Raw genomic sequence first — 10,031 nt, 5'->3', positions numbered from 1 at the left:
GGGATAGCTGAGCTAGTATACTACATTCATTGTAAAATTACAGCGTAATTTGTTTTCTGATCAGAAAAAAAATATTCTTGTTATTTTCTGTCATAAAATGTATTTATATTCACATCAATTTTGTTGATGCAAGTTTTACAACTAAAACCTAATAGAATCAGACAGTACCTTGCTGTATGAAATTGTTTAATGCTAAGGTGCTTTACTAACCTAACTATGACATAGAAAAAAATCGAAATGAATTGGCTTTGTGAGGTCATTGGGTAAGAATTAAGACTGCCATTTCCCACTATGATTGATGGGTCTTCAATGGTTTCAAGCATGCACTAAAGTCGCAGTTTGTCAATGTTCCGGGTGGAGCATGGTGGTGTTGATGTGCACCGCTGTAAGTTGATTTCAGAGAATTTGAGGCAGGACTGGCCATTCAGGCCTCATGCTTTGACTGCGACTGTGAACGACTTGTGCAAAATTGTATTGAGTGCGATTTATTGTCTGAAATACGATTAGCGCCACATGATTCCGACATATTTCTGTGCCTGACACACTCTCATTAGCAAGCGTACATGTGAGCCCGTAACAATGCTGAAAGGTGGCACGGAGCAGCTATCCTCAATTCTCAATTTACACTGAGTCTGCTCTGTTGCACTCTGCTACGACTGCCGCAGTAAAAACACAACCGTTATAAGCAATGAGAGTATTTATCCTACCAGCGCAGGGTGGCTGCATGTGCACAGCGATCTGCCAAAACTAGATTCAATCCTGTTTTGCAGGATGCTGGAGAAAAACACATAGTCAATTGACAAAGATCACTCCGCACTAACAGGAAAAGGAACAAGCAATGATGCAGTTTCAACTGTTGGAGTCTGTCTTTCACAGAATGAATTATTTTGGTCTGACTTCCACATGTATCAAGCAATCTCACATTTCCCATGCATACTTCTTGAAGCAACTCTGTGCTTCGCATCGGAGCGGAACGGAAACAAATCATGGAGAACTATGCTGCACGGTGTTAATTGGGGGTAACTCTGACATTACCAACCTTATTTAATCACCTCCATAAACTGGAGTACGACGAAAGCCAGAAAATGTTGACCGAGGACACATTGGCTACAGCAAACTCTCCTCCAGCAGATGCTGGAAACAAACATACTCAGGCGAGACTCCACAATGCATTCAATCTGTCCCTTAAGATTGGCAAAATAAGCCCTGAAGGGAGATATGTAGGGCATGGATGTTAAAATTAAAAAGTTCGTTCATTTGATGATTTGGAAATATAATTTTAGATCACAGGGTGAATCAAAACCATACAAGTGCTATTTTCATCTATTCATTGTAATATTCATCATTATCAGCTAAATGCCATAGATTACCATGATTATTTTTTTTTGCCAGTGTTGCCCAACCCTATGACTGTAATCATGACAAGGTCATGGAAACAACTTGATACATACAACATACCTGTGGTGATAGCACCATAGTAGAATGGCATGATCTTCTAGTGAATATTTTGAAATGGCCTGTAGTGGTGTCAGGGTGTTTTCAGTCTCAAACTGAAGGTTTTATAAATTTGCTGTGATCTGGCAACACTAAAACAGATCGTAGAGGTTGTCAAGTTTGTAGCGAGGTTGTAAGTCAGTCTAAAGGTGACCTTTAAAAAGTTTAAGTTGTGTTTCAATGGTTGTAGTACAGTACATAGGGGTGTAAGAAAATATCGAAACACTGAAATATCACAATATTTCATTTCCCGATACTGTATCGATATTCTAAAGCCCGGTATCGATTTTCATTAAGTTTTAAATGTCAACTTTCCTGCCAGCCATTCATTTTTATGTTGTAGTTCAGCCTCTGACCACTAGTTGGCAGCAGTGAGCCAGCTATTTGGCTCCTCTACCTCTTGAGCGCCAGAGAGTAAGAGAGCATTAGCATTGTRAGTAAACATTAGCTTCATGCTCCGATAGCTGAATCTGAGCGGAAAAGACCGACACCCTCTGCCTTCTAAGCTGATTTGAATTTTCTGAGACAATGAATTTTGGTTTTTCGTTTTTTCGTTTTTTTTTAATTATTTTTTTTTCCAGTAAGAGGTTTTTATTTAATAGAATTTTTGGACCAAAAATATCGTAATATATCGCCTTGTTTACAGTATCGAAATATATCGGGATATATCGTATCGTGACCCCTCTGTCATGATATGTATTGTGTTGCCAAATTCTTGCCAATACACAGCCCTAGTAGTACAGCAGAATAAAGATCTAGTTATTTATAGACGCATATGAGATATAGTACATTCAGTTTTCACAGCACTTATTTTTTTATGTAAATGATCATAAGCATGTAAATGCTTCTGACAAAACATATTCATTCAGCAACACATTTCCAAAGTAGATCAGTCTTGCCTTTTATCTCATTGATTACACTTATAAATTTAACRCTGGCACCATGTTACTCTTTAAAAATATAGCCTACAAAAAATAGATTAACCTTTTTGGAGTCTACTGAATGAATAACTGTTTAATGTTGTGTTTCTCTTCAGATTTTACAAAATAACAGACATAAACTGAAGACCAATCTGAAACCCTCACTGATTTTAGAAATCTTCCAACCTGAATGACAGCTGGAAAAAATCTTTCCCCCTATGCTGTTCCAAACCAGCTTTGTGTCCATGTTGCAGCGCCCAAAATTAAATCTAGGTTGCCCTTTTCAAATTGTATCACCAGTATGAAGTTTCAAACGTGGCCTCAGTGCTGGCACAAGCTCAAGGCAGTCCACAAAGAAGTCCTGCTATAACACATGTGCCTTGCATTCCCTGATCAATTTATTTTACAGTCCCATGAGAGTGGTTTTTGCATAAGTTTGATACAGATATCCAGCAGAAAGCCTGAACAGAAAACAGTCAAAAATATTGCATAGTGCTTTTAAGAATGATAAATGAGCATTCAAATGCAYTTGCTCGAAGCCTTTTCTCCCCCCAGAGTGACAGGGTCAGGTGGAACTGTTAAAATGTCTTACTCTTTTTGAACAAAATTGCCTCCCTGTTTTTTTCCCCTCCTTATGCCAGCCAGAGAAAATTTCATGGCTTAGCAGATGTGCACACTCACAGACAAGCAGATCTCCCACAAACCCCTAAAACTGAATGCAAATGAGGATCTAATTTGAATACAATGCAGGCAAAATCCAGAGTGAGTAACGTTAATATTTGATGTTTAATGACACTGTTACCAAAGCTGCGTGTAGAATGTACGAAGCTCTTCTTTTGTGTTAAATACATACCTGCAGCAATAATACAGCAGGAGGAAAGAACAACAACACACAAACGCCATCTGTGGTCACTAATTTAAAAGATGTGCAGCTTGTGATTCTGCACAGGTCAAGCAGCGTGGGTCATAAAAATGATAATATGGATATTAATATTACGGGAAACTTTGCCGTTATGTAATCATCTAAATGGATTTTATTGTTTTCATTTCCGCATTTGCATTTGTGCTCTGCCCGTCTGCATCTCAATGTGCATTAGAAAATGCTGCTGAATACAAATATTTTATTCACTTGAGCAAAGAAAAATATGTGCAGAGGACAGATAAATCATCATTGTAAAACTTAAAATGCACTACCAGCCTAGTGGAGCTGTTGTCTCTTCATATTTGCATGGCATACTCTGAGTTGCTGCTCTGGGACTCGGTTTGCTAGCTGTCTGGATTCTCCCTTCAGCTCCTTTGGACACTGACATCCTTTTTAAAAGGAATTGAGGAGATGATGTGACTTGGTTATAACAGAAACAGACTCCCAACTATGAATAAATTATTTCTAATTGGGAATGCCAGTGGATGAGCACTGAAGTCTACTTATTGGGGATTGTCATTTTTTTCTAGTTTTTGTCACAATTTTTGATTTACTACTTGTTTCATAACTTTAGAAAATGCAAAAACAAAACGTACCTCAAACAAGTAGCTTAGTTGAGAATACGGTGCTGTGATGTTTATTGGTGTTACACTGTGATAACAAAATTAGCAAAAGACTGAAAGAAATCCTCACAAGGGTACTTTGGCAGAACAAGTTAGCAAACTAACACGTTAGCAAACCAACCCTTTTAGGAACTCTGTAGCTCAGGCTTATGGAGCGTAAAGAGTGTCAATATTCACAAATGCACACACAAGTTTCACACGTGCACAGGACATGTGAATCTTGTCCTGTGCACGTGTGGGCATTTGCAAATATTAAGACTCTTATAGCTCCATACAAATTTACTTCACAGAAGTAACATTCAAAGTTTTAACAAGTCAGAGAAAGTTGGACTTTATTTTACTTTTTAACAAAAACACAATTACAGTTTTATGATTTTGACCTTTTTTTAATCGCAGAGTGTTTAACTTTACTGAGCCCTGCTAGTGTTAGTATTTTTGCGAGACCATGAGTTACTCTGTCCATTACTGGGTGGGGAACACAGATTGTGACAGTGTCCTTGACTATCTTTAATATAGAAACAGCAAATGTCTTCAAAATCCTAGGAGTAATCTTTCCTGATAAAAAATATTTATGTACAGAAACAACTTAATATTATTTATTCTCAGTCCATTGTTTTGAAGGGCAACAGAATAGAAGGCTAATCCAGCCTGATAAGAAAAAGCAAACATCTTCAAAATTACATTTCCTCCACTCATCTGAAGGAAATACAAATTAGAATACATGATTGTTGAACAATTATATCCTTTGTTGGATTGAACATACAGTGGTTGATCATTTGAAATGGAGCTCAATGGCTCAGTAATTAGCACCGACACCCCACAGTAAGAAGGTCCTGGGTTCGCTCCCCTGACCTGGGGTCTTTCTGTGCGAAGTTTGCGTGTTCTCCTCATGCTTGTGAGGGTTTTCTCCGAGTGGTTTCTCCCACCCCCAAAAACCTGTACAATAGGTTGCCTTAAAGCCCAGCTCTTGAAAAAAATGGGATTTGCCTGGTTAAACAACAGTAAACTAAAAATCACGGTATCCTAATTACATTATCATTAGAGTTTATTTGAATCGAGTTTTCAAAGAAACAGTTGCCGTAGATTTTCATCTGACATATTTGCTTTGTTGATATGAAGACCTACAATACAAAGTTGAGAACCATAAAAGCATTGCTGTGAACCAAAATATCAACAATAAAAAAGTCACACAACAGAGTAAGTGTACTATATTTTGAGGTGTACTTGGTTGAAATCCACGCTGAGTCATCTAAATCCATTTTTCTTTGTGTGCTCCTGACAGAGGGGCACACTTTCTCACTCCAGATAAGTGCAGGTTCTGTATGGACCACAACTTGGCTCCAGTTATTCCTTGATCACTGAAGTCTAAAGTAATGTAGACAAAAAAAACTGAGACGTATGATGAGCTGATGCTTCTTCCACTCCCAGGTCAGGATTGTTTTTTTTCTTTTATGAACAATCAAAATGCTTTGCAGAGTAATCGTTTGTGGATTGTTTTCCACTATGGTTGCCTGTCTCATAAAGAGTGCTTGTCAGGAAGCAAGACAGTGTGTGGTTGTCATGGTGTTTATAATAAGCCACTGTCAGCAGCTTTAACACTCCCTTTGATCTCGGTCTTTCCTATACTCTCTATACAAAATGTAGTCATCAAAATGTTGGCTATTTGTCAGTTTTGATTGTTTCACAGTAAGTCTCAAAATACTCTGGAAAATACAACAAAAATATTTTAGAAGATACATCAAAATTAGATAGTAACTGAACTGGCACCATTCAAAGAAATGATAATTTTGCCACATTGCACTTTTAATTAAAGTTGTATGAAAAAGTTGGCCACTTACATTTCATTGAGCTAATAGCATCATTTCCTCATGATCATATTTGGCCAAAATTGACTTATGTGAATATGCTATTAGGCTAATGATTTGCTCTTGCACTTGCAAGATATAAGTAATAGGTATTTCAAAAATAAAAAGAACAAATAGGAGAAAACTAGAAAATGAATTTCATTTAATGTTTATGAAACAATGGCAACAGAATGCCAGCAAGACTGAAGAACAGCAAGATAGAAAAATAAAATCTGTACCGTCAGACAGCAAACATTGCAACACTAATAAAATCAGAGGTAACGGCAGAGATAGGACATTTTATTTTTTGCACCCATATTGCAGTACAATTTTGGCGTGGCGACGACTGTCTGGGATTGTAATTCAAATCATGACTTTAAAGTGCCTTCAGGAGACGGTTTGTATGTACAAAAAGTACTCTAATCTCCATTTAAACTCCACTCAGCCCCTTGAAATGGGTTTTACTTTGAGGAGCACTCTTTGCCTTTTAAAGCAGGCAGAATTGCTTTTAGAAAAAAAAACATTTGAGTTTGCCACAAAAGTGGGCATTAATCCAAAAATTTCACCCCTAAACTACTTAGTTTGGAGAAGTTCAGAAAATTTGGCCCGAGGTCCCCGCCATCTGCCTCTGAAAGGTTTTTTCCCAAACATCGTGGTCCCTCTTGTGCTGAATTGTTTAATTGAGATTGGAATAATGACCCTGCCAGCAGCGTGCCGGGGCCAGGTCCAAGGAGAGGGGCTGATGCAGGCGAACAGTATTTAGTAATCCTATCMGCTGCCTTATGAGCGTCTGCTCCTCACAGCAGCTCACTCTTCAGATTGAGTTGTTCACTCAGTCATGGATTCAATATTTACTTGACGATTCAATATTTACCAAGGCACTTTCCCGCAAGCATGACTGAGGAGATAGTGCTGCTGTGAGGATCCTGTCAAAGCCTCGTTACATGAGATTCTCAGCAGAGAGGCTGCGGTGGGGGAGTTTGTGTCTTATGCCACAATGAGATGCTGATTCAAGCTGTGGTGGAACTGTCACCCCCCTCCCCCCCAATCCAYTGAAATGTGCATCTGTAAAGTGTTTTGTGACGGTTCTGCCCGACTGAGTGCTGACATCTTTTCCGGATGTGTATCTCCATTCTAGGAAAATTAATCACGCTTAAAGTTTAACCTTGAGGTATCCATGTTAAAAATCAAGTATCCTCATAAATACTTTAGATCAGGGATTCCTAAATTCCTTCTCCTTTCTTTCCTCTGAGGACAGATGTCTTAGAGTAAGAACATGCATTTCAGTCGGATGACTGGCAGCATGAATATTTGATCTTTGTGAAGTGTGACTGGCTGCGCAGCACGGTTCAAAGGCTGCATGACAATAAGTTTAGCCTCTGACTGGTGCTTGTTGCATCAAACCCAAAGCCTTACTGCTTGAATCACAATCCTGATTATTATTTTTTTATTGCTTCAAAAAGAAAAAAAAAGCACTTTACCCATCCACTTAAACAATATGTTGTTAGTAAACATGTTAGTGTAAAAACTGCTAAACCTTCATGTGAGTTTGCCTGCTGTGGTGACCTCTAGGCTTGTCGCAATAAGCAATGAATAAATTAAAATGAGGTCGACGATTTTAATTTTCCTACTTGTTTTTGTTTTCCTTCCTCTTTTCTACTTTTTAGCGTATTGAACTCTTGCGTCACGTATTTACCAGGTGCATGGTTTTGTAACCTGTGAGAGCAGGCCTTTAGTTAGAAGAGCATTTTCAGTTTTATGACGCTTTTTTTTCCAGCTCAGGACACCCTGGGTTCTTTTTCTTTTGTAACATTTTTTGCATGTACAATTTGCAATCTTCTGTAACCTTCGTAAGCAGTGCGTGGTTCTGCAGTATTTTTTCTAAGACAATTTATCATCCAGAAAAAAAAAATGTTATTGTGACGGGCCTAGCGACCACTGGAGAAGGAAGCAGCTGTCAATAAGAAACATCATTCTTTATTATTTCTAAGTAATACTGGCAAAACTGTTACTGATAGGTCTGTCACTTTTTTGCCCTCAGTAGTTACACACCACCATGAAAGAAGATGAGCTATTATGAATTGTGTGTGGATAGGCCTTTACTACTGATTAACTTCATTCAAGATGGCTAACACGGTTAATCTTAGCAAACACAAAAATAACCATAACCTTGTGACTTTTACAGCTATTTTGCTAAAATTCGACATGGTAGTAGCTGAGAGTGTTCTCCACATACTCTGAGCACAAACACTTTGAGAAATGTCAACTGTGTCTGTTAAAAAAATCTTCAATACCACTGGATGAACTGTAGCAAACTAGTAGAAATTGTTCATTGGTTATATTTCTAGGACTGAATGACCTTTAGAATTACCCTCTTTTAAGATAGCTGCCAAAACAAATCAACCTTAATCAAATGAGCAAACATTCAATTTTGATCTAGGGGACTGTGTTTGTGTTGATTCAGTGAATTCTTTTGAACAAAACTATTATTTTTGGTTGTCCGCAATTCCGTTTGGATTTAGATTTTCTGATAATGTAACAGCTTTCAAATTATTACAGTTCCCACTTGTAACAAAGCATTGTTGTTTTTTGATGTGATTTTATAACAATAGAACAACTGCTTACGGAACTCAAAGCTATTGATCAAAAATAGACTAAGTTAATACACATGAACATGTTTCTATATTCAACTCAGCCTAAAACTGACATGTCAGTAGTTAATTTTTCTGCAAACGACAAATATTTTTTAAAGTAATGAAAACAATAAAATCTAATACTGACTTCTACGTCAAATTCAGGTTAATTTTTATATGAATGGAGCCAACCTGAACTTGACTGATTACAATAGAATCAGACTAAACAGGGTAATAGAAAATTAGACCTAATTGGTTTGTATTTAATTAGACTTGAACATGTTTACCCTCTCTGTAAAGTGCCCTGAAATTACTGTTTTGACAGGCTACAAAACATATGCATAAAATATTTGAAGTGAACTTGCTACACACCTACCTGCTGTAAAAATATGTTGGAGATGTAAATCCTTGTACGACTAGTGAACAAAATGACAGGTTTTCCACAATTTATATAGACAGCATATATATAGTATCTGAAACAAGGCAGACATGGAGGTTCAAACTGGATAATTATTGTTTCAGTTTGTTTTCTGCTGCCCTGTGTAAAATCTTCACCATCATGAGCTCCCTCTACCACAGTTTGAGTACACTTCCTGTCTGATGATAACCTCTGACTCTTTACTACCTGTTATGGTTCAGTACTATAATCAACTGATCTTGCACTCCCTGTTTTGCATTTCACACACTCACCTATAGATACACTCCTCRTTTTCTCCTCTGTGACTCTGTCTCTGCTTTGATCAGAAATAAACTAGCAGCTGCCGCCTTCCTTTCCTCCTCTGACGGGAGCTCCGCTGGGAACAGTTATTCTGTCTGCCCTCATGTAAAAACACAGTCCTATACAAATCCATAACAAACAGGATGAGCTCACTGTCACTCATTTATTCATTTATTCTTATTTTTGCTTACAATTTAAAAAAAATATACACGCGGCCAAATTGACACGCCGTGATCCGTGGAAAGAAAATTTAAAGGGAATGAGACGGGGGCCGGTTGAAGAGACAGACGGTCTGATTGAGCGAGGGAGCAGGAGGGAATTGGAGACGGAGATGAAGAGAAATGAAGTGAGACAGAGAGAATCAAGGGGTTGGGAGGGGAGGATGTGTATAAGTGTGTGTGTGTGTGTAGGTGTGTGTGTGTGTGTGTGTGTGCTCAGGGTAGCAGGGGGCAAATGAAGTATTTGTCACACTTCTATTGGAAAAAGATTGAAAGCGAAGCAGAGAGATGAGTGGAGGTTATCTGCACGTAAAGCTTTTTGTGCTCTTAAAGTGCTGCTGTATTCTGACCAAGCCAAGTCCTGTTGCCTTTTTCATTTTCATCCTTCCCCMCTTTGCTTATTTGTCACCTTTTTTTAATCAATTTTCCTTGCCTCGTCTCCTCCTTCCCTCCTCGCCTCTCCTCCCTGCAGGCACGTCTATAATCCAGGTGACAGCGACAGATGCTGATGACCCGACATATGGGAACAGCGCCAAGCTTGTGTACACTCTGGTGCAGGGCCAGCAGTACTTCTCTGTCGATCCCCAGACAGGTAAGCGTCTCATCACAACACACACACACACACACACACACACACACACACACACACACACACACAC

At 38.4% G+C, this 10,031-nt stretch overlaps 1 protein-coding gene across 1 annotated transcript in view; it reads left to right on the top strand.

Annotated features, from left to right (window-relative positions):
• Positions 1 to 10,031, top strand: part of cdh24b (cadherin 24, type 2b) — a 241,800-nt gene that overhangs the window by 131,746 nt on the left and 100,023 nt on the right. Inside the window, exon 5 of the mRNA XM_014004421.1 lies at positions 9,845 to 9,964. Coding sequence (XP_013859875.1) covers positions 9,845 to 9,964 — 120 coding nt within the window. The remainder of the gene's footprint in view (positions 1 to 9,844; positions 9,965 to 10,031) is intronic.

Source organism: Austrofundulus limnaeus, unplaced genomic scaffold (genome assembly GCF_001266775.1).
Source record: "Austrofundulus limnaeus strain Quisiro unplaced genomic scaffold, Austrofundulus_limnaeus-1.0 Scaffold24, whole genome shotgun sequence".
Taxonomy (NCBI): domain Eukaryota; kingdom Metazoa; phylum Chordata; class Actinopteri; order Cyprinodontiformes; family Rivulidae; genus Austrofundulus; species Austrofundulus limnaeus.
Note: the sequence above shows the minus strand (reverse complement) of the source record. Positions and strands in the feature narration are given on the sequence as shown.